The sequence below is a fragment of the Mauremys mutica genome, chromosome 12 (genome assembly GCF_020497125.1).
Source record: "Mauremys mutica isolate MM-2020 ecotype Southern chromosome 12, ASM2049712v1, whole genome shotgun sequence".
Classification (NCBI taxonomy): Eukaryota; Metazoa; Chordata; order Testudines; family Geoemydidae; genus Mauremys; species Mauremys mutica.
Window position 1 is genome coordinate 74,764,068 of NC_059083.1, and position 26,150 is coordinate 74,790,217.

Here is a 26,150-nt window from a genome sequence, read left to right on the forward strand (position 1 = left end):
AATTCAAAAAAACACTGGATAAAGTGTTTTTAAAATAAATGGTTTATAACTTGACAGTGTCCTTTTACTTCTGCAATAGAAGCAAAACATAATGAATATCCTTTTTACCATCACGCTAAAAAATTCCTGTTCAAACCAAGTGGTCATTACCTTTGTGATCAACAGAAGGTTTGAAGGCTTGAAGGATCTTCGGCACCGCTACTCCCATGTCAAGTTCAGTTAGAGCTAGCTCATTCATGAAATATGGCAGCTGGAAGAAAGGAGAGAATACAAAAATCAAGTTAATTTTAATGAAACTATAAAGAGACCAGGTATTCTGTGATATTTGGAAGGCGGTTAAAGTATATTACATTTGAGAAAAAGTTTAGCTGAGTTACCAATTAAAGGACACACAAATGACGATTATATGCAGAAATTTAAATTCTAGGATTTAGCATTCCTTTATTTGAAAATGATATTTTAGAGGATGCCTTGGTTTATAAACTCTGAGCCAATGCATTTTTAATATTTCCATTCCAATCAGTTGTGTGCACCCAAATCAAGAATACAAATTTCAACCTACAGCACTAGGTTGATACATTGTCAAAACACTTGTATCCCACATTTGACTGATAAAGGAACCATATGCTCTATTGGTCGAAACAAACAAAAGGTGTAGACCAAGAATGAAGTGTAGATACTTGGCAGTTTGCCAGACTTAAAATGATCAGGTTTTTGGTTTTGGTTTTTTTTAAAACATGTTATCCAACTGCAGTTACACACTTTTTAGTGGAGAAATTCTGCAGTTAGGCTGATATTTTAAAATAATAAGACTATCACTACTTTTATCCACAGCAAACTCTGCCTGGGGTCTATGCCTTTTATCCTACATTATGCTACTAGTACTATATACTGCGTGTGCACAAACATACAAAATAGGGATTTAGAACGAAAGCATATGAATGATCATATATCCATTACTAAAATATAAATATATATTTATAACACTATATGTTTAGAGTACCTATATAATTTCAAACACATACATGTCCTAAACTGTGTTATACATGGTGAAGGAACCCTCATTTTTCTATTCTTGTTGCTGGAGGCTCATACATTCCCTAACTCACACTGCCCTGTGCTATGCTGCTCATCAGTCACAGTACACATACTTTGCCTCTCTGCCTCCTTCCTTAGATGTTCCTTGCCTAAGTGAAGAGATTAGACAAACTGCTAAACAGCTGTTTTATTTACTAGGGGAAAGTAGTAATTTCAAGGAAAATTCTGTAGGTGAGAAAGTACATTATGAACACACTCAAGCAGTCTGTAATTAGAAACTATTTAGGGCTTGTCTACACTACCGCTAAAGTTGATGTAACTTACATTGCTATGGGGAGTGAAAAAGCCACCCTCCTGAGCCACGTAAGTTACATCGACTTAAAGCACTGTCTACACTGTACTAAGCCAGCAAGAGAGCGTCTCCCGCCAACGCAGCTTCCGCCTCTCATTTAGGTGGAGTAATTACATTGACAGGAGAGCGCTCTCCCATCGACAAAGTGCATCTTCACCTTATGCACTACATGGTGCAGCTGCATTGATGCAGCTGCACTGATGTAGCACGGTGGTGAAGACAAGCCCTAAGTTGATGTGACCGAGTCTCTTGCAGCACTGTTCCCAACCAGGATAATGCTGCCTTTTCTAATTTTGCCCAAGACACAGCAATTCCCCCTCTATCACAGCATGGATTAATACCAAATGTAGGCAAGGGGAACTTCTGCTGGGTTTCGATTGGTGCCATCACTGACAGCATTACAGAGTTCAAAGCTGGCAGATGCATTATTTTCTGTAATAAAACATTCCTGCTGAGATTCCTGGAGGAATTAAGGGGAGGAGTGTGGGAGGGAAATGAAAAAGGCTGCAATTTAGCCAACCAAATTAAAGGAAAGTTCCTAACATCAAGAGGCTCAGCAGGGATGAGACTGTTCTAAGCTGGTTGCACAGTAATCAGACTGCTCTAAAGGTCATATAATAAAGTATTGCAGCTTGCAAGAGGAAGAGGGTTAAATGGACTGTTTGACATAAGGTGAGGACAGCCTTGAACAAGAACACCATGAGCACGAATTTGAAGACTACAATAACCTCAGCAATTCACGGCACCAGGACCCAACAGGGAGGCAACTAAGAGCCCAACATCTTCCCATTCTCCAGTGATAGGTGGCCACTATTTTGGGGAGTCACATGGTGTAGTGAGGCGGCCTGGCTCCCGACGGCCCCTGAGAGGGAGGAACCGGAACAGCCACCTCAGTGGGCGGAGCCACTGCCACCTGTTCCCGCCCCCCCGGAAGTCAAGGGGCGGGACAGGAAGTATAAAAGCCCGGCCTCAGCACTCAGTTGGAGCCCAGCAGCCGGAGAGGACAGACGCTCCTGATCGGGCTCCTGCTGGACCGAGCCTGCCCCGAGCCAGGTACCCGGACGTGGATGGACCAAGCCTCCCTCGAGCCAGGTATCCTGACGCGGACCGACCGAGCCTCCCTCGAGCCAGGTACCCCGAGGTGGACTGGCCGAGCCTGCCCCGAGCCCGGTACCCCGAGGAGCGGCCCGAGCGGCCCCCTGACCCGAGTCCGGAGGAGCAGCCCGACCTAGACCGCCTTCACCACGCCGAGGAACCCATGGTGTGGGACCCTGCTGCCGAGCCCAGCGACGAGCAGGTACCCGAGGAGGGGGAGATGGAGTGCAGCCCGGGGGTAGCCGAACCCTGTCCGGCTGAGGGCACGGACGTGCCCATGTCAGTGTGTTGCGGCCAGGATCCCCACTGACTGTAGCGGATCCACGCCGCTGTTAGGGCCCCGGGCTGGGACACAGTGGAGTGGGTGGGCCTGTGTCCCCCCTGCCACCCCACTCACGGGTGGCAGACTCCCCCTCCTGCCAGCACTCAGGCAGAGAAGCCGGCACTTACCTGAGCTTCCTGAGACTGATGCCCCTGCCCTGCCCCAGAGGGCCAGGGCTTATTGAACTGCTGTTGCCCTGCCCTGCCCCAGAGGGCCAGGGCTTATTGAACTGCTGTTGCCCTGCCCTGCCCCAGAGGGCCAGGGCTTATTGAACTGCTGTTGCCCTGCCCTGCCCCAGAGGGCCAGGGCTTATTGAACTGTTGTTGCCCTGCCCTGCTCCAGAGGGCCAGGGCTTATCGAACTGCTGTTTTGCTGCCCCGCCCTGACTGAGGGCTTGGGCTTAAACTAGTGACTTTGTGTGCTCAGCCCCTGCCTGAGGGTCTGAGCCCTGCCTCTTGTGTGCTGCCCGCCCTGAGCTAGGGCTTGGGCTTTACAGACTTAGACTGCTGCTCGGCCCTGCCTGAGGGTCTGAGCCCTGCCTCTTGTGTGCTGCCCCGCCCTGAGCTAGGGCTTGGGGCTTACTGACTTTGTCACTGCTCAGCTCCGGCTGCCAGGACCGGAGCTTAGAACTGGTTCGCTGCCCTGCCCTGACTGAGGGCTGGGACTCACTGCACTAACCGTGTGCCTTCTGTTCAGCCCCTGCTTGAGGGGCCGAACCCCCAAAACCTTCAGAACCCGGAGACTGATTTGGGCCGTGTAGTGAGGCGGCCTGGCTCCCGACGGCCCCTGAGAGGGCACGGCCCCAACATCGGACTATTACACATGGTAATGCCATTGCTTGGGGCCCTCACCATACAGACTGACCACTTTACAGACTATGTAGTCATTACTGAACAAAGTAAAACATTTGAAATATTAAAAGGCTAGACTATGGCATCTAGGGGCCAGGAGCAGTTTGGGAAGATACTGTGCCACATTCAGACTCTTTCCCTCATGGAAAAATTTATTTCTAAGACTTTAGAGGAAAGCCACATGTCACCTATGAAGCCCAGAAGCAGCACAGAAGATTTATCACGTGCTTCCCCCACTTTACTTTTACAGTGATGTGAAAGAAAGCTGAGAAGCAATAGGATTATTGCAAGAGCTTTTTTAACATATTTGTATAACTCAGTACTACTCTACAGACTAGTTTGTTTAGAACAATTCCTCCAATTTAAAGAACTGCTTTCAGAAAAGCAACTAGAAAAAAGTAAATCCTTAAACCAAAGTATTAAAGTCTGGGTGGGGGACTATAATGCAACAGATGCATTAAGTGTTTCAATACACCAAGTCATTGGCATTATATTCTACCCAGATGCCATTCTAGTCACCACATTGTTGTGAATTCCCATCCTCTTCCTCCCATTTTGGATAATTCAACTATCTACCTTTCACATTGCACCAATATAGCACTTCCAATAAGGTGGTTTTTAAAAAGCATAGTGAACTGAAATGGGGAAATAAGAAATATTGTGAGCATAACAGATTTGTATTCAAAGCAGATCAGGAGGTTTCCCTAACACTGCAAGTATCTTGATCTTTTTCATTAAAAAGGGTTAAAAAAGCTAGCTGCATAAGTTATTAGCTTTTAAAAGATATTGGTATCCAGCTTGAGTTCCTATATATATAACTCATAATATATATTATATATTATATATAACTCATAATATATTATATATATATATATATATATATATATATATATATATTAGTGAATTTAATGCTCATGAATAGTGCTGGCTTATTTGAACCCTGAGTCAGTGGATGGCGCCCACTGAAACAAAAGGCCCACTCCCACCCCAAAATAAGAGTGGACCCACAGACCCCAGGACTTAATAGAGGACAAAGAATGAAACGGGCAGTTCACAGAGTCAAAACAAGGGAACCAAAAGAGGGACACCAAGCAAAGAACTCCGGAAAACACCCACTGCTCAGAGGAATCATCTGGACTCCACCTAGAGGAACTCTGCCTGGATGTGTGAACCGATGAGGTACCAGACATAGGCCCCCAAATCAGAGAGAACCACCCTGAAGAGTGAAGCCCTCTGCCATGTACAGGTTTTCCCGAACTGCCCTGCAATATGCCTCCAAACTGAGTGGAAAGTATCATGTCTCTGAGTCAGAGATGAGTTCCATCTCCACGGCCCAATGCAATCCTTGGCCTTCCTGCTGAGACCACCTAGGGTACCTGTTGTGGGGGGTAGGGTTTGTGTGCTGTGGACAACTCCCAACAAGAGACGGCACTGACACCATGAACGCATTCCCCACAGGAAAACCATCAGAGGGGCTAACTTTGTTACCAGCAGCCTGAATTTGCACTGACCACGAAGGAGGTGAAAGGCCCAGAAAGGCAGCAAATCAGAGAAAATATATTGCATACCTTTGCCTGTAACAGCAGCGAATATTTACAACAGAGTAGTGTCCCATATATTTATGGCGTTTATCAGCATTTCATCTCTCTCCCCCATTCCAATTTTTTCCACTCAAACTGTTCTCAAAATGTTTGAATAGCTTGCTTCAGTGGCTGTGGAAACAGCCCTGGGTAGAATTAGTTTATTGCTTACTTCCAGTAGTACAAGGAGCACTCTCTGGTTTTGGCAGCTAAATTCCAGTGCTGGTGACAGCATGTCCACTCCTTCCTTTGTGTTTAGGAACAGACTGATAAACACCCCAACCCCACCCCACAAGTTGTTGAACAAACCTGTGATTAGCTGCAGCTATTTGGAAGAGTTTGAGAATGCAAGGGGCAGACCATGAAAGTCAGTCAAAACCCTCTCTCTTTATCTTTGAGCTTGTGCATTAGATAGCACAATTATACCCCTCTGCCCTTCAGATAGCTGCTGCATTTACCACTACTCCCACAGAGAATCCTTGTTTGTAATGGATTTCTGAATTTAAAGTGTGCTCATATGGGCACAATTACAGCTACCTGGTCCCCACTCCTTCCTGTTGTCAATATACCATTTCTAAAAGCAGTTTTAATTTCACTGAAATCCTGAATCCTCATCGGGAGTTCCTGTTCAGATGTGCCAGTGAGTAGAGAACCAATACACTGTAGCACAATGGGGTTGCAACATTAGCCTTAGAGATTTGTTGGTCAAGCAAGCTTAAAATGCTATAATACTACTGCTTAATGCTAATACAGTAATACTTTTCACCTGTATCCGAGGACCTCTATGTGTTTTGCAAACATCCATGAATTCAGCCTCCACACCCCTATGAAGCAAACAATTACTACTATCTACATTTTGCAATCAGATTAAGTGACTTGACCAAAGATGCCACTGTGAAATCTGCGGCAGAGCAGGATTACATCTAACTACTCCTTTTGTCATTAATAGGGCTCAAGACACTATATCAAAGTACAAGATATTTTAAAAAGTATTTTTAAATAAAATCTTTTTATAAATCATGTGATTAAACTTAAAAAAAAAAATCTTTCTTTATGCTGGAGAATAGGAAGTGCAAACCCCCCAGGGAGAGATACCTTTATTTTGCTGAGTTTCATTTGGATCTTCTTGGACACAAGATCAGACCAGTACTTTTCTCCTAAGAAATCCCAAAATATTCTTCCAAGCAAAGCATTTACCCATGCCTCCTGTTCCTCTTCTTCAGCTACCGTACGGATATCTGGCAACTGGCAACACAAACGTATCATTCAGTTATGGAGCACAGCTTAGACAATCTAGTCACTGCCTAAAGAAACATTTCCCTCTAGGTCTTGTCTACACTGGGAAATTCATACAGTTCATTAACCCATATTAAAATAACGTCAACACTGTTTAACAAGGACTATAATCTTCAAAATCATGTAAAGTGATCATGGTTAACGTGTGTGTGTGTGTGTGTGTGTGTGTGTGTGTGTGTGAGAATGCAATAAAATTTCTCAGTGGAGAGCTAAACTAGACAGATTTGGAGTTATTTGCAGCAAAGGATGAAGGTATTCAAGTTATCAGACATTCACACAGACTATTTTTAATGCTAACAGCAAAATCAACATTTTTCATACTAAAAGATACAAAATTAAAAAGCACAGCAGATAAGAATCTGACAAGGGCTTAGGTCTCCTTCCTGCCCAAACCCACTTGCCTTATCAAGTCTGAAAGCAAAGCTAAACATTTTTTTGCTAAGCAAAACTAAATCAGAAAAAAAGGAATATGAGGAAAATGAGAGACAATAAAAGGGAAAAATCCTTTGTATTCTTCCTCCACTTGTATGTCCAAAAGTCCACTAATGGAATGGACAGAGCTATATTAAGTTAAAGATGAAGACCAAATCAGTGAGAGAAGAAATAGGTTAAGGAATGATTCTCTGCAAAGTTACAGGGGTTCAAGCACAAAAATGCAACATGACCTAGACAACATGAAGCAAATCTCCCACATCATTGACGTTTGACTGTATGTCTGAAGAAACTATACGGTTTTCTTTCCACTGAACTGGGAGTTTTGTGGCAATATCTGAATGGATCATGTCCTGATTCATTTGAGAGTAATCTCAAACAAATGGAGACACAATCCATTTGATACTGCAACGTTCTGACTTCAGCTATAAAGGCAGAGCCAACCAAAGCTACATGCCAATACGTACGTACCTCCACTTTCAGATTCAGGGAGTCTGAACTCTACGTTGAGAGAAAGAATGCATGTGATTTCTCTAAAAAAGTTTAGAACAGCAGAGAGGTACAGGAAAACTTAATTCAAAGGCTCCTAAAGCACAGTCTTTCCGCACACTGTATTATATACATATCTCCTATTATTGTTCATGGGAGAAGTGTGCGCATAAATACTCCTCTCCCCTCCCTCCAAATCTACTCCCAAGAAGCTCAAAGGAACATGGTCAGTCCTTTTACTGAGTACTCTTAAAATAAATGCTTGCTCAAAAGGAACTGACCTGTTACTTAGATTGTAAGCTCTTCAGGGCAGGGACCATCTACCACGGTTTTGTACAGTGCCTCATACACTAGGGTCCTGATTCACAGATAAGGCCAAAAGGGACCATTGTGATCATCTAGTCTGACCTCCCGCATAAAACATAGGTCACAGGACTTGACTGATTCATGACAGAGGCCCCTAGGTTTTACCATAATAATAATATTGTGACTAGGGAGCTCCAAATATACATGCAGAATTGTAGTGGAGCCATTAGTGATAGAAATACACCAGTTAAAAGAAACGTCTAGTCAGTAGAATGCAGAAGTTAAGTTGCTGTGTCTCAGACGGAATGTATTCATTAATGGAGGAGCTTTGCTCAATGGCTTCCTTGAAGGAAATCATCTTCCCCCACCCCTGCAAAAATGTGTGCATCAACTTTCACACCCAAATTGCAGAATAATGCTAATGGCTCACTTGAAGGAGATTTTAAAACATTTGGACAGGAGGATAATGGCCATTCTGTGGGATGCCTTAAGCTTACAAAAGGTTGCCCCAGCTGTCAACTGAACTCAATATTTCTTGCTTAAAAACAAATCTCAGATGTGTTTATTGTTACAGACAACTTAATCTTAATGTGCATGTTTAAACTTACAGGAGGAGGAAAGTGACTGCCACATTTCCCAATCAATATTGTTTAGTGATGCATTTCCAAGCTGCTTGTAAAATTAAAGCAAAATTAGAAAGCTTTTGGTCTGTTTCTTTTTTAATTAAAAAAATAACTGACAAATACAACCAATAGTTCTTGGATGGTGTATGGAGAAAGTTCTTGCTCAGAAATCTCATGAGATTATGTTCTGAATAATACTCTACGAAGTTCCTCTTATATAAAAGCCTCATTTGAATTTTATTGTAAGAAAAGCCCCACATTCTAAATTGTCATGGAACGTACATTAGCCAAGCTAGCATTAAGAGTCACTGATGGGACTTCCATTAAATAAAATTGATTTTTAAATGTTAGTTTCTCTGCTTTGAGGTGATGCAGAGTTGATTTTCCTGAGGCAGTGTAGATTGCACATTTCCATGCTACTCTAGATCCCATTAAAAAGAAACAAGTTTAATAGGGAAAAAACAGCAGCAGGCAGTATATTTACAGTGATAAACTGAGACACTGATAATATATACGGCACATGTTGTTTCAGTCTAATTCTTTCATGCGTGCCAAGATGATGGTCCTAAAATGCCAATTATAAACAAGATATGCATAGATTTTGTGCTCTCTGAGAAGCTCCACAACTTAATAAGTGACTCTAAACACATTTAAAATCTGCCATATTAAAAAGGGACATAGTGCTGATGAGAGCTTGCCTAGGACCATAGGAGGTGGCATGTTATTTTGCTCAAGACAGAAGGATCAAGTTACCCAAGTTTGGACTCTGGTAAAGTGATAACTTGATTTGAAGTGCAATTAGTTTCACTATCCGCAAAAAGTTTCCCCCTGGCTCCACAGTATCTTTGTTTATTTTTTAAATTTTCTGTGTTGTTCATACTTCACGTGTATATCCCCATACACTAAAAAAGGAACCATTCTTTTACCATTGTAGGTTAATATTTATTTATCCCCACAGCTTCAAACTTTTGTTTTGGCACAGCAACCAGCTAGACACAGTGGCTGCTCTGAAATCAGCTGAACAGGATTTCTTTGCAACCTTAATATTCCCAAGCCTGACACGTCAGATTCAGTATTGCAACCACTGTTTCAGAGGTTGATTGAGTGGCCAGGATCTCTCCTGGCCAGGGCCAATGAGCACCAAATCAGCTCATATCATGTACTGTACGTGGACCTCCTTAACTATGAGATGTATGAGGGCCCTGAAGTGCAGATTATTTTACATCCACAAAATATATATTAAACAAACTGGAGTCACACTTTATATTAAGGTTCCATTTATTAAGGATAAATGAATGATTAATAGGCGTTTTACTGAGTAGTTGAGCAATTAGAGAGTCCAAGAGGTGAAGAGGCTCCTGATAAGCCATGGTTTATCTACTACACAACACATACTATTCACATATATAACATGCTTATAACATGCGTTAATCATTTAGTAACCCTTTATAAACCATTTATAAAACGGTAACTTAATATACAGTACACACACACACACACACACCATGATTTAGTCTTTGTGAGGAAGGTTGCATCTGAAAGCAAGTAGCAATCTAAATAGAAAAGTGGATAGTTCCATTGCTTTCACTCAATTAACTCTCATGGAAGGCTCCTGCATTAGAAACTGTATCTCTTGGTCTTGGAAACCACACACTCAAAAGGTCATCAAATGAAATTTACATCAGTGAAGAAATCCTGACCCTATTTGAGCCTAGATGCAGGGCCGGCTCTACCATTTTTGCCGCCCTAAGCAAAAAAAAAAAAAAAAAAAAAAAAGCCGCCAACTGTGCCGCCCCAAGGATGGACGGATTGCCGCCCCTTAGCATGTGCCGCCCCAGGCACCTGCTTCCTCTGCTGGTGCCTGGAGCCAGCCCTGCCTAGATGAATAAAAAAAACCTTTCCTTTGGGTGAATTTAAAAATACACTTATGTGATATAAAGAACTGGAGAGATGAATCAGCTTTTGAAACATGGATAGAAAAACTAAATCGCAGGTTCTTGAGCCAATTTATGTTTATTCCTAGTGTGCTCCTATGTAGTTTAAAAAAAGAGAATAGTGGAAGCTTTTAGGTAGCAAAAACTTAGGTTGAGGGAAGGAACAGGGAAAATAGTTTGTTTATGGAGGTGTCCAGCATATTGCGCGCACACACACACGCGCGCACGCACACACACGCGCGCGCGCACGGCCAGAGATCATAAATGCAGAGCTAAGCAGAACAACTGTGTGTAGTGGCTCTAAGGGGACCGAAGTTCTTCATCAGATTATCAAAGTCCACTGAATTGTTAGCCATTCTGAGCTGAAAACAGAATATGTATTAAATAACATCACAGTAGAAGTCCCTACTTACATGCATCTGAGGATGGGCTCCTCATAAAATAATTCCATCTGTGGAATGGTGGAGATACATGGACATATCTGAATGTTTTATAACTCCCCTAAGATAGATTAGCTAATGAGACTAAACTCTCCTTACTCAGCACTAAATTGCATTTATGGCTGAAAAAGGAACTCTAAAAATGACTCCCTCCCGATTTCAGCACATCTGCACACCAATTACATTTTTAGTTGGATCTGGTTAACATTAAACAAAAGTTAGTTGATATAATCTTTTTACCACTCTTACTATTGCAGCATGAGCACAGCTATAGGAGAGTAAACTGGATGGTTCATGGCTCACGCATCAACAAAAGAGGTAACTCCATATTTATTGTAGGGACTAATTCTGCCACCCTCAGTTCCCCCTGTGTTAACACGCACTGAAGGAAGTGAACAGCTGAGGGAAAACTTGGCCTACAGAATCATTTTTGGTACTGATGTCGCAGAAGCCAGGAGAACACAACTGGACTTCGGAGATCCCAGGTTGAGCCTAAAGAGGTGGCACTTAGAAACAATGTCTTTATAAGGAAGCAAGGGACAAACACAGATCCTCACAATGCCATTTTTACACAGTCGGTTTCAGAACAGAGCCGCACTTTCCAAACTTTTTTTTCCCCCCGTCTATACAATCTATACTTTTTAAAGCAACAAGTGTCAAAAAAGTAACAGGACCTTAAAATGTGTCTCATGGAAGTACGCTAAGCACAGGGCTTTTACCTTTTTCACAGAAGTTGGGCTACTGTCTGCACTACAGGCTGGACTAACCACAGGACTTTTATTTTCTTGTGGAACACACTTCGCCATGTATACATTGTAGTCCAAAAGCATTTTCTGTCGCACGTTTCCTGCCAGCTCCTTTTGCTTAGGCTGAGACATGATTTCTTCTCCACTTCCTTTGCTACTGCTGCGACTGTGCGTAAGAATTCCAGACTGGCTATTGGTTCTACTGTGTGATGGCAAGAACCCTAAAGCAAAAGGAATAACAGCTATTAACAAACAGGGTGGAGAAGGGAAGAGAACAGAAAAGCAAGTAGCACACCACATAAAAATGGATGGCTGTAGAGTATCAAGCGTGAGGCATGAGCATCACTTTAAAAATAAAATAAAATAAAATAAATAAATAATCTAGCATCACCAAACAGATGGCTATAAGGTTATTTGTGCTTAATTTATTTCATAAAAGGTACAATTCAAAGAAGTGCTTTTCCATCACACTTTTAAGGCTACAATAAATTCCATAGGTACATGTTTAGATGGCCTTAAACTCTAATTTGCCAGTATTTAGAGCGATTCAATATCCAGCAACAATGCATGCAACTGGAGATGTCAAACTCCTCAGTTACCCAAATCATATGCAAGCAGGTTTGTGGTCACCTGTTTAAATCACAATGTTAGGGAATATCTAATTCTGCATGATTATTTTTAGACTCGCTTTTTAAGAGCTAATGCTTAAATTGATTCACTACAAACAACACTAGCCAGACATTCAGTTTTATGGAAGCTTTTTTTCTTCCTTTATAAAACTGTACCTTAGTACATTTTAAAAAAAGATGATACTGGTTACCTGGCTTGTTTCCACATAAACTGAGAGGCTTCTTCGCTTCAGACTTTAACTTGGAAGCCAGAAGGAATCTCCTAAACCATTCCTCCTTCTCCCTACCCGTTCTTCCAAACAAATAAAGTATTTGATCCTTCTGGCTAATGGGCTTTGTCCCATCTTGAGGTTTCTTAGATTCTTCACTGCCTAAGTCTAAGTTCTCTGCTGGTGACCTTTCTTCTAAGTTCTCTTTATCAGTCTGGGCTTTAGCCATAAAGTCGTCTTGTCTACCAAGTTCAATGCAAATAGGATACTTTTTATTCCAAATTCGTTTTCGAGCCAGACTCTTGGGAACCAGATATATCTGTGAAATAAAAAGTGAGAGGGTCAGATAGATCAAAAAAACCCAAAAAACAAAAAAAGAAATTCCATATGAATCAATATCTTCTCCACTTATATATTAATGTATAGCACTGTGCATTAAGTGATGAAAATAGCAAGATTTCACCTCAAAGATGGTGAATGACCTCAGTTCCCACTGGGTTTAATGGGAGCGGTGGGTGCTCAACTCACGGGTGGATCGACAGGCCCCAGGCTTGCTAAGCCTTTAAACCGGATCATGCTCAGATAGTTTATACTCCTGGAATCATGTGAATACACAAGAATCTCTGCTTTCGTTTAATTAAAAAAAAAGGGGTGGGGGGTTCAGCTCTCATAGTTGTGCAAAAAAAAAAGTGACTCAGAAGCCAGAAGGTAAAGAACCCCAAATTTATTTATTTAAGTCTCATGACATTTGGGGGGGGGGGGGGTCGAACACATGATTTTTGGATGCTTGAGATCTGCAATGCTGGTGCTGTGTGACTGCATAGGAACCAGAAAGCAAAACTATTTGATGGTCATATTCCAGGCTGAGCAAATGCAAACAGCTCCCAAATGCAAGTAGAAAGAAGGGATTTCTTTAAAGAAAAAATTTCTTACCCCAACTGTTCCTTTAAAAAGGCCTATGTCACTAAAGATCCCCACAGTGTGTTTAAAAAGTAATGCTTAGCTTAAATTCCATTATTTACTGATTGCATTTGGGGCACTCTGTCCCTCTGTAATTGATTTTGTAACAAAAACCTTGTGCTACTTTTGGTCAGATTTTAGATACCACTAAGAACAAACAACCAAGTCCTGTTGTACTGAGCTATAAAACTGCTCAATCGTGATTTCAAAGTCTTATAGTTAAAATGTTTCCAGCAAGAGAAAATATGCACAGAGGAATCTTTACAAATTTCTACCTCATCTTTCTATCATGGAAGTATTTGGGCCCCCTCTGTGTGCAGATCCTGGGAGATCGATGAAGGCCTATTGCCTCTTTAGTTTTCTTTATTCTTCTCTTCCCCAGTCCCAGATTCCACTGTATCATCGGTTCCTCCTTCACCTGTGCTGCCAATACCTTTCTGTGGCCACCATCCCTTGTGATGCACAGGGATATCATGCAAGATAATGCTGATGTAGTCAGCTTTATTTTATGCTGGGATCCCCCACAAATTTGGGAGAGGGGCAACATAGGGCAAACATTTCCCAGCCTCACTTCTTCCCACTCCTGTCTTGATGTACAGAAACTCAGAACCCATAATGCACCTACCTGGAGGGAAGCTTCCACAGCATTGTAGTGGGAAGAGACATGATGCAGCAGAGCTATCCTTTTCATCCATCTACCCCACCCACCTCCCACTCTCTTCTGCTGCATCCACACAATTTGTGTTCCCTCCACTTGTGCAACAGCAAAAATGACTGGGCTCTGAATCCTTTTGCAGTCTTGAAACAAGCAAATTTGATTGCAAGATTTCTAAAATATTATATGCATATTGTTTTATGTATATGAGAAAGAATGCTCAATCTTTCCACACCACACAGTTTCAGGACACTGCATATTTACTAAATAAAGGGGGGCGGGGTTGAGTTTTTAAATGTCCTTTTGTTTATGTGCTTCTGATTTATTCTCCCAGTCCCCTTTTTAACTTTTCAAGAGGATGCTCTGAACATTGTCCCCAGTGGTTTTATTCTTTTCATAGCAAGATTCATCTATGTGGCAATGTAATGGAAGGCTTGTGTAAAAAAAAAGATACAGGCCCAAAATGTTTGTTTTAAAATTTTTATACCCATAAAAAGAGATTAAACATAGATCAGTCTTCAGTATGAAATAGCCACTGGCTAATGTCTGTTCCCTTTTACGCTCGCAGATTAAACCAGCATAATACTTTGAAAGCTAATCAGTAAATAATCTTCATTTATGTGACAGGTGAAATTAAACAACTAAATGTAATAAGGTAGTCTCTCTCTCTCTATACTACTATACCAGCAATCAGCTGCATAACTAAATAGAACTCACCTTGCTGTCCGTAAGCTCATAAATTTTCTGGCCAATGTAGGTGACATCAGGCTTAGACTCATTGTAAATAGCCCTTCTGGAAATATTTTTATTGGGTTTTGAAAGTCTTAGGGTACTTCCTTCAAGTCGCACGTAGACAGAATGAGTCAATGTAGCATGATAAGTTTCTGGATCATAATTATAAATTTCATTCATCCATCCCTAGAAAAGGAAAGATTTGTTAATTGATATTGAATTGGCAACCTGATGTAGTATGAAAATAAAATTTTAAATAAATAGTTGTCAACCATTTATAGTAAGAGACTCCTTCCCACCTCATGTCACACATTGCATGGATGAATGCAATGAAGCAGTAGATTGGGCACCAGAGTGAAATCAGGAAAGCAGGATTCTATTCCTACCTCTAGCACTGGCTGTCTGAGACTTTGGGCAAATCAGTTCACCTCTCTGCACCTTTTTGTTTCCTTATCTGTATAAACAGGGACAAATGTTTCTTACCCACCTTTATAAAGTGCTGTGAGATCTAGGGTGAAAAGCTCCATATTTAAGTAATTATTCCCAATCCTGGGGGTACCAGATTAGCCAACGGAGGCACTTGGCAGAGGAGGAAAGAAGCAGTGTATTACCCAGAGCATACATGCATGAGACAGTAAGTCAATCTTTTCCTTGTCTTAGCCTGCCAGATGACATGCCTTAATAGTGACTCCTGCATTTGTGCATTAAGAGCCAAGTCCTGCAAGGTTTTGAGCATCCTCAGTGCTCAGTGAAGTCAATGGAAAGTGAAGCTACTCAGGACCTTGCAGTCAAGCCTTAAATCTGCACAGTAGAAATCCTTACAATACTGGAGGAGTGTACGGGAGGAACGGAGAGAGAAAGGGAGGAGGAAAAGAGTCTATGAAGTACATCTCTCAATACCCTATTAAAAATGTTACACAAGCCACTATTCAAAAAGTCAATTTACATATTATTGCAGCACTATAGCCAATTTAAAAAATAATCTCCTACACAAAAAACAGGCCCATTCACTTCATTGGGAGCTGGTGCCAGTCAGTTTCTCAGAACAAACATTGCACAATTTTCTGAGGACTCTTAGATGCCATTACCAATTAATGGTGCCTAGATTATATTAATTTCCACTACGTATTTGCATTTTCACTAATATCCACAAACAAAACACTAGGAAAATTAAGCTATTTTATATGTTCAGTAGCCACCTCACTATGTCACACCTCTGACATTTCAATTTAAAACACATACAGTCTGCTTTTAGATTTCACCAACACCTAAACTGGCTTTTAGAGACGTTTTGTATTTGGGTTTTGTTTACAGGGGAGATAACCAGCCTTCACATACAGAAATAAAAATGCATCAAGGAGACAGTTTGTAAAGCCAGGATGATTTACAGTTTGCACAGCAGGGTTCGTTTGTAATGGGCCCACCCTACTTCCTTTCTGGAAGTTATTAAGCCAAAAAGTTTCAGAGCAGACACAGCAACTAGTTTTCATTTGAGTTTTGAATTTCATCCAGAAATTCCAGCTGGAATTATCAAAGCACAAGGACATCACAAGACTTGCCTACAGTCATAGCATGTTACTCTGTGCAAACCCAGAGTATCCTTATGGCTCATGTAAAAGTTCCCCCTCCGCCCCAAAGAAGTTCTCTAGCATAATACAGATCTTTGAGCTTTCTCTGGACTTCCTACGGCCATACTGACAGATGGGCATGCTTCTGAGGCAGTGGCTCTAACCAACATTGCACCAACACCAGAGACAGCTCATACCATACCAATGGCCTCAGCCTAGCTTCACCTTTTTTTGTTGTTGTTTCTTTTGAGCAGCACCCTCATGGAACAATATACTTTGATCACCTTTGAGGTATGGGCAAGCTGTGTAAGGGGGAGTCTGCCACACCTTCATCAAGTGAGCCTGCCCAAGATCAGGTGCAAGGGCACAGCAACCCTGGCAGACGAGACTACAGGTCCAGGTCCCTTAACTGTGTCCTTTGAGTTAAAACTGGTACAGGAATCTACAAAGTCAGCTGCCTTGGACAGCTTCTGTAATACCTGAGGGAGAGATGATCTTTCGGGAAATACAGCACTATCCTGGTGATCTTCTATAGTGGAAGAATATTTGGCATTAGAGCCTTTCGACTCAGAGTCTAAATAGTAGATTTATTACCCCAATCCTCAGCTCTGTTTACCTGCAAGCCTCCACTGCATACGGGCCAGTCCTGGAAGAATGGAGGGGAACTCACAGGACATGTGCACATGTCACATGATACTGGAATCCAGCTTTAACCTGGTGCTTTTCCATTTACAAGGAGGGGTGGGAACCCAGAGAGACACAAAGGATTCCCGCCTTGTGCCAAAGATATAAAAGGGGGTGGAACAGAGCAAAGGGGGCTGCCAGTCATGAGAAATCCCCTAGTTACCACCTGAGCTGGAACTAACAAGGATTGTACCAGAGGAAAAGGATTGGGCCCAGACTAGGAAGGAGTCTAGTCTGTAAAAGAAGCTTATTGGAACATCTCTGAGGGTGAGATTTTATCTGTAATTAGGCTTAGACTTGTGTGTTTTGTTTTATTTTGCTTGGTAACTAACTTACTTTGTTCTGTCTGTTATTACTTGGAACCACTTAAATCCTACTGTTTATACTTAATAAAATCACTTTTATTAATTAACCCAGAGTAAGTGATTAATACCTGGGGGAGCAAACAGCTGTGCATATCTCTCTCTCAGTTGTCAGAGAAAAACATAGTTCTCACTCTTAGGTTGGGTGCAGCAAGTCAGATACTTTATTCTCTAGCAATTGCATGGAGGGAGAGAATGCACTAGGACACAGGGTTCCCCCCACCTAGGCAGGTCTTTCAACAGGTAAACAATTACAGCAAGCATTTATACCTTTTGTTACATACAATAAGAAGCAACGGCTGCATTTTGTTTATACAGAGGTCATCCTGATATCTTATTTTTCTCACTTCTGTTTAGACTATAGTCTACATTCCATACTTATCTAACACAAGGTCGCAACAACTTCTCTCACAGTTCTTTCCCACTCACCTCACACAATCCTCACTTCTACAAATCTTGCGTTATTAGGGTTACAGCTAACCTGACTCTTGCTCACAGAGCAGACTGTTTGCATTGAAATCCCCTTCAAATCCCTGTCAGTTCTTGCTCTACTTCCGCACAGTGTTATAAAGGGTGGACAATTTATGAGTTTATCCTGTGTAAGCTTTATACAGAGTAAAATGGATTTATTTGGGGTTTGGATCCCATTGGGAGCTGGGTGTCTGGGTGCTGGAAACAGAAGTATGTGCCGAGCTGTTTTCAGTTAAGTCTGCAGCTTTGGGGATGTGGTTCAGACCCTGGGTCTGTGTTGCAGCAGGTTTGCACACCAGGCTCAACAAGACAGGGTTCTGAAGTCCCAAGCTGACACAGAAAACAGGCACAGAGGTAGTTTCAGCACATGAGATGACAGTCCCAAGGGGGTCTCTGTGACCAAACTCATCACAAAGCCATCAATTTGGTTATCAGAATGACGTTGTCCTGTTCACTGAGAGGCTTGAAGCTGGTGGGTAGTTTTCCTTCCTTCTTTAGGTATCATACCTGCAAAAGAAAGACAGAGTACTGGTTGCCTATAGGGAGCTCCTTCACTGGCTACAGTTAAGACAGAACTGACTGGAATGTTCAGCAAGGGGCGCATGGCAGCTAAGATGATGCATGATTCATACTCCATTCTCTTATTGTCATCATCAAGGGCCAAAAAAATCCCTTCCAATTGAGCAGAGTTCTACCAGTCTCATGATGATTAAGAAGCTCAGACTATAAGAGTGAAAACTTTAGACAATGGATTTTCATAACTGAAAAATACTAAACTAACTAGAGAAGCCAAGTGACTCTGTTAATTAATCTGAAGCTATATGCCTGATGCAGAAGTATTTTCTAAATATCTATTTTACCTGAAATTTAGTTGGCTGATCAATAAATCTGCTTGGGGGGCGGGTGTTTTTGCATGTTTAGTTTAGAATAAAACCTTTGGAGAACAAGTGCAAAAGACATGTGAAAACCTCAAGATTCTTTTCTCCAATTTAGTTACTCTCTGAAATTCCTCCTCTCTCTGAAAAATAGTCAGTGGGGATGGGCACATATTTGCAACCCATGTTGCAACCTATTTTGCAGTGTGTCCAAAACAATTAAATTAATGGATTGTGCTTAAATATAGCAATTCCATCACTATAATCCATTAGAGACAGATACATTATCCCAGGCTATTGGAACATCAACAGTGGACTTTATTGTTGTTTGTGGAGATTGAATGGTTTGGTTTTTGGTACTACTGAAGCAGTTAAATTAAGAAATTTAGTAACTCAGGGAGGATAATGGGAACAGTCAAACGACTTTGCAGCTGTTTGCCATCGACAGTGATCTTATGATCTCCATCTTTAAAGATGAGCAGTTTTGTTTAGAGGATGGAATAGGAGAAATTGTCTGGCTATCAGTAGAATAACTAAATTGAAAAGTGCTTTGGTTAAACATTAGGTGAAACTGCTTTTAGGAAAGTTCAGCCATACTGTTAAAACAGCTAGATTAATAACCAGGCCAGGTCCTGTTAGTGTAACAATAAATGTTGAGCTTTTGGCTTTAATGAACTGTGTGACCTCTGTCTTACCAGTACCATAGGCTGTCCTAAATCTCCTATGAAGGCATACTTCTAAAGAGCGCTCACAAGAAATTAAAGTAATTTAGGTTAAGATGTACTAGCATTTTATATATGTTCCCTCACCACTTGCCCAATCCTGCAACTTTGTACCTGAGTTGCAGTCCCATTGAACCCACTGGGATTACTCTTGTAAGAGCTGCAGAATCAATCAGGCTCTTTAGTACCACACTTGAACAATCAGACATATTAGATCATTTCACTATAACTGTTTAATACAGTTATAGTTTAACATGCCTGAGATTTCAACATGAAAAACTGAGGCTGCCTCTTGGAACAGTGTTACGACTGACAAGCCAAAGTGTTCAAAAATACCAGGTTTTCTGCACAAAGATACCATCAAGCACATAAATGAAAACATCAGCCAGCTGTTTCACATGAGCCAGAATTCAAAATATCACTTCCTCCAAGAGTCACTTGGCATCACTTTCATAGAGATTGATTAGCAGACATTAGCACTAAACTGATTCATTTTAAACCCCAGTACTGAGGTCCAGAAATGCCTGTGAAATCTGATATGCAGTCTTCATCAGAACAATTCCTCTTTCGTAGGTTGTTTCCACTCTTTCGTAATTAATTCATTTCTAGAATGTTGCTTGTTAAAGTGGGGAATAGTTTAAAAAAAAAAAAAAAAAAGATACCTTGTACCAGCATCTTTCAAATCAGGGATATCAAGCCACTTTACAAGAGGTGGCCAGTTAACAATAGGGGATACAGAGGCACAGGGAAGTGCCCAAGGTCACAAAAAAACCCTCAATGGCATTATCAGGAATGGAATGTGTGTCTCGCTTTAATCATTAATACACTTTAATGCATTTTTTCAAAAAATGCTCAGAAGTCCACTTGTCCCTGTAAGTGCTCCTCTCTCTCCTTTTAAAAAAAGCACATGTCTCCAGACTTAAAAGTTGTATCTTCATTGCATAAGGGTGTAAACATTGATAAACCTACACACAGGCATAAATTAAATATAGGAAATGATCTGTGCATGATGTAAAGCATAAACATGACGGAATAAAGCTTAGCATCCATAAACGGGGAAAAAACAAGAAAAATTAGAAAAAGGCTTACTAAGTTTATCTATGCTCCAACAACATAATTGAACCATTAGCTTTTGGCAATCAAACTTCATCAATCACTGTGGCCAAGTGAATGGACTGTGGCCAACTGAATTCCAGACACATTAGCCAAATTCAACCCTGGCGTAATTCCACTAACTTGAACTGAGTTACACTAGTTCCTTATTTGGTCCATTCCGTGAGCCTCAGTCTAGTGTTTCAAGGCATAAGATCAGCAAACTCAATATTAATGCAAGGCTTTAGGGATCAAATACTTGAAAGAACTGACTTCAGAAGGGACGTTGGCTATGTTGCTGAATCATAGGACTAAGAGGAAATGGAACTTTGAGCCAGTGGACATATTCTGCACAGTTCTGTGCCGCAAGCTGAATCTAGTGCATAGATGAAACACCATCAGAAAGTACACCATTTCTTCAATAAACCAAAGTTTGCTACACCCAAAGCTATCAGTTTCCTAACAATTTAGATTGCAAGTTCTTTGGGGGTAGGGACTGCCTTTTACTACAATATATTTTTGTACAGTGCCAAGAGCAACAGAGCTCCTCTATTCTGATTAGGGGCTTTGGGCTTTTTTATTCATATTACCTCTATTATAGTAGATAGAAATTGAAACCTAACCTCTTTGCTTTTGTCCTCTCATTCAAAAGACCCCTTACTTTTCTGCTTTTAGAACTAAACCTCAACTTCCTTTTGCTATACAGATACTTACTGGATAACATGTAAAGGCCAACTAATATATTTTGCATTTGGATAGCATCTTCCATCTGAGCTTTCAGCGTGCTTTACAAAAAACACTAAATATACCACTGCAACCCACTTGTGAGGTAAGCACTGTAATTTTTATAGATTAGGAAACTGACACAAAAAGGGTAAATGATTTGCCCAAGAACACACTGGAAGTCTGCTCCAGTGCCAAGAATAGAACCCAGATCTGCTGATGCCTGGTATTATGCCTTACCCCCATAACCATCCTTTCTTCTGACTCAGCCAGACCAAAAATCTTCAATCGTAAAGATAACCAGCTACTTCTGGAATAGTTTTTCTGAACTTACTGCTATAGTTATTTAAAAGGGTGTGAAATCTAGGGAATTCTATGTTTATGACAGAGATTTCAAATCTAATGACTCTGGCCAATGAGAGTGCAGAGCCAGTGCTCAGGGCAGTGCCTGGTGGCCCGGGCTCTGCCCGCCTGCCCACACCTAGGAGCCGGACCAGCTGGCCACTTCCAGGGTGCAGCATGGTGCCAACCAGGACAGGTAGGGACTAGCCTGCCTTAGCGCTGCAGCACCACCAGAATTTTAATGGCTGACCGGAGCTGCCAGGGTCCCTTTTAGACCAGGTGTTCTGGTCAAAAACAGGACATCTGATCACCCTAGGGAGTGGAGGGCTTCAAAATCAGGCTAACCCTGGATGTATAATTTGTAATACTTTATTCAGCAAAGTGTACTTTTTCTTTTCATCAGCTGTCTGCAAAGAGTCTGAAACTCATTTGCAATTTGCAGACTTACAGCAAACAACTCTTGGTTTTCAGATTACCAAAACAGTTCATGATCAATGTTTAAAATTTGCATCACGTTTATACATCACATACTTGTTCCATTCCCTGACTGGATGACTTACAGCATGTATCTAACCAATATGGCATGAATTTCATCACCAATTTCAGTATAAAGTTCAAGTTTCAGAATTCAAAATTTGCAGTGCTGCTGCTGAATTACGGAATTCAAAATTCACTTTCAATAAATTGAGTTTTAAATTATTTTTTTGCAATTATTCATGCGAATAATTTTTTTTCTAGAATATTTGTGAAAGTGAACACAGAGGCATGAATAGCCAAAGCAAATTTTTCAAAACTGAAGTGAATATTTGCCAAACTTCTGTGTGTGGGTATTCACCCACCTCTCAGCACTCTTACTTTCTCAAAGAAACATTTGAGAAGTCCTTTATATAAACAATGGAAATCTGAAACGTGTACAGGTATACACAGACACAAAATACCTTTTTTAAACCAACAGCTGAAAAAATCAAGTCATTTTCCTGGGAAGGCTCTCCTTTTCCGTTTGGAAATGTGGATTCCCATCCTCATTTAGGTTTTCAATATGACTCTTTTGTAACCATTACTACTTTACTTGGGCGTTTCCATCATCAGCAATATCATTAATGTTGCCAATCCAGCTCTGCAAACAATGTTTTTAAAAAACTTGTGCTCCCTGGGTGGCTCTAAAGCATCAAACATTCCTGGAAAATCACTTTGCAAGTCCAACATAAACAACTACATTTTGTTAATTATTTTATTGACAGAAGAACAGTTTGGGGGTTTGTTTGTTTTAAGATACAGTAGGGCAGGTCAAATGCTGGGTTTAACCAACCTGGCCTTCTCCACTTAGGTGTCCAAAAAAAGTCTCTATCGTTGCTTGAAATATAAAGCAGTCAGAATTGTGTATTGGCTAGATTGTTAATAGGGAGCATATTTTAAGATAGATGTAATAAGACATGCTAGCGAAGTCAAGACACCTTTAACAACAAATGGTGTTTCTGACACATAGCCTACTGAGTTTGTACAGGTAAAGGTGATTATCATTTCTAAAGCTGACTAAAGATTGTTCAAGCAATACATTCTGAATACAGATGTGAACCTTCCCAAACAAAAAACATATCCCACTTTCTTTTAAACCTCGTATTTCCAGTAATTAGTTGAGTATTCTTTTAAGCTATATAAAATAGGCAGGTAGCAAAAAGAAAAAAAAAATTACAATAAGTGCACCAAGATTTTTTTTTTTCCAAAGTGACAATCAAGCTGTGCTCATTCTTGGCCTATGTAAACATGTGATCTTAATATTACATTTCTATCTCCTGTTATTTGCCCTTCCCCTTCCCTCTCTAATCTTCTCTTAAATTAAGCTGTTTGGGGCAGGGGCCACATCTACCTCAATTCATAGAATACCTAGCATGAGTCCCTGATCCTTATTTTAGACTTTTGTTGATACCATAATATAAATAAAGTTCAAGTACTATGCTAGTGTAGTTTTGCTCATGTTAATCCAAGGCATTGACCCCAAACCAAACCTTTACGTGAAGTCCAGAAGAGTTTTTCCAAATGCAAAACTTAAACATCAAGAGCAAATACACTGAAGCAGACTGAGCGTTCAGCAGTATTCACCACAGATACTTGATACATGAATCATGCTGAATTGGATGGGCCTGGTAAGCCTCTCGCCTATATCCCCCCCATATAAATGTATTACCTAAATCCAAAATACAGGATAAGAAAGAGGTGACATAGATACACCTCAGGATATTTAGCATCAACTGTAATCCAACCTTCTGCTCACTAGCTCTTGCAGATTTGAGGATGAAGTAGTCATTCAGAAAGTAGTAACAGGCAAGATAAAAAGTTGGTAGGATTGTAGGTCAACGAGGTGGCAGGGAGGATGGCTTTGGGTGCAAAAGAGAACGGCAAAGAGAGAGAAATGGTACCACTTAGCCAGATCAAATTAGAGCAGTATACCTGCCTGCCAAATCCCAGAAGTATTCAAGATGGATCCAGCCCTGAAAAACTCGTATGGAAAAATCCTCAAATTCGTATTTCCCAATTTCACATTTGCAGTAAACTATTTAAGGTATAAAGACATTTTCCCATGTGAAAAAGGGGAACCCTAATATCTCCCATCAAGTTATATAACATTTGGCCAAAGACTATTCTCGTTAGATTCTAAAATGATTCAAAATTCAGGACTGTTGTCCCCCCAATCTGTACTCAAGAGTACATTGTCTGTGCTAGTTCAGATGCCTTATTGGACTGAGCCCTCAGCTGCACCATGAACTTCATTCTCAGAGGTAAATATGATGCAGATAAAATGATTTGATTTGAGAGGACCAAAGTAAACCCAGTTTAATCCACCTCTAGTGCTGATCCTCTTCCCTGTCATTGCTTCATATTAGAGTATTTGAACAACATGTACACAGAACTTTCTGCCTAGGAACAGCAGCAGCAGCCAAAAACTGAAACTCTATCACATAAGCACATTGAAACTTAAACAATACAGCACATTGTATGATTGCTAACAAGCAAATGCAAAGTGCCCCCTACGCACCAACAAAACCCTCTTAAAGTTAAATCATATGAAGCACTGGAAAATTATTTTAACAGAAGCCAACTCAGTCCCTGCTAAGAACACTGCCATTTCAATACACAGATTAAACTAATGTATTCAATGCTTGAGAATTTCATGACTAAATGTGTATGATCAAAATAACCTGTATATATTTAGTCTATTCTACCACATCAAATTCAAGCTCCTTGCCTCTCACTAAGCGCTGCACAAACGTCAGCCCTGCCCACGTTTGCACTCTCTCATTTCTTATTTTTCCTCCCAACTACTGTTACTGGGCTTATTTTCTTTTCCCACTTAACTTCCCACCTTCTTTCAAGCCCACCATTACTCTTGGAATAGCCTTCCATTTTGTGTTTGACTAGTACCTTCTCTCTCTTCTCCTTCAGATCCCCTTTAGAACTATAGCTGTGCTAAATGACATCAATGAACCCTCAAGTACACACCAGCAATGCTTTTAGAAGTTAGTGGTTCAGTGCATCTCAGACTACGTTTGTGAAAGTTTAACAAACATGGGTTGAAGCTATCCGGCCTCCCCACAGCCTTCCAAGCATCTGGAGACCCTCTCCTCATTATTCATATGAAGCTTTTGGATGAAGGTTAATAAAAGAGGAGTTTCTGTTAGAGGTAGTAAGAATTCTTTTTTAGGACTGAAGCGAAAACTGGCAATTCCTGTTAACCTAACTTGTTTTAAAGCCCACAGTTCAGTAGCTTCAGCAATTAATGTATTTTCAGGGGGTGACTCTTGCTTGAGCTGATCAAAACTAAAATCCTTCAAATATAATCAACTACAGAAATGGATGTCATGCTGTTTTATTAGTACTTAACCAGAAAGGTCTAGAGTTTCCATGTTAGCTTGCTAAAATTAGCATCCACTTACGATGCAATGGCAGCAAATCAGAAGTGCTACAACTATGCTAGAAGCAGCAAAGAATCCTGTGGCACCTTATAGACTAACAGACGTTTTGCAGCATGAGCTTTCGTGGGTGAATACCCACTTCCGAAGAAGTGAGCTTTAGCTCACGAAAGCTCATGCTACAATAAATTTGTTAGTCTTTAAGGTGCCACAAGTACTCCTGTTTTTTTTATGCCATTTTATGCATGTTAGTTACTGCCGAACCCTCAGCAAGTTCTCAGTTTGGCAAAATCTGGGCACACCTGCTATTAATACAATGCCATCCAAAATATTCACTATCCTTTGATTAGCAACTAAAGTATTCACATGGAAAATTACGTTATAAAAAAATATTACACACAACATCTATCATATGGACCTCAGGTAATCTGTTTGATATCAGTCTGCCTGAATGCCAAGAGTTGAATAAAAAAAAGGCTGTAAAGGATGAAACCCACAGGAAACGAAACAATGGCAAAAGAGAAGGCTCCTGGAGTAACCAGTGCAGGGGAGCTATCAACTGGGGAATACCCCCATTTGGATCCATGGAATGGTTTCATCTCTCCAAGGCTGAGCTAGGATCAAAGGGGATCCTAAAGCTTTCAAGATGCTAGAAAAAAAAAAGGAAAAAGGTAATGAGCGAGTAGCCAAAGGCTACCAGTGTGTGCTGGTGAA

The 26,150-nt window shown here is 40.9% G+C and overlaps 1 protein-coding gene across 2 annotated transcripts in view; it reads right to left on the reverse strand.

Moving 5' to 3' along the window:
- TEX2 (testis expressed 2) overlaps nt 1–26,150 on the reverse strand; it is a 110,171-nt gene that overhangs the window by 28,416 nt on the left and 55,605 nt on the right. For both annotated transcript variants that reach the window (XM_044981571.1, XM_044981570.1), the window contains exons 3-7: nt 14,675–14,875; nt 12,325–12,661; nt 11,478–11,725; nt 6,334–6,483; nt 151–250 (exon numbers count right to left, since the gene is read on the reverse strand). In XM_044981571.1, the coding sequence (XP_044837506.1) occupies nt 151–250; nt 6,334–6,483; nt 11,478–11,725; nt 12,325–12,661; nt 14,675–14,875 (1,036 nt within the window). The remainder of the gene's footprint in view (nt 1–150; nt 251–6,333; nt 6,484–11,477; nt 11,726–12,324; nt 12,662–14,674; nt 14,876–26,150) is intronic.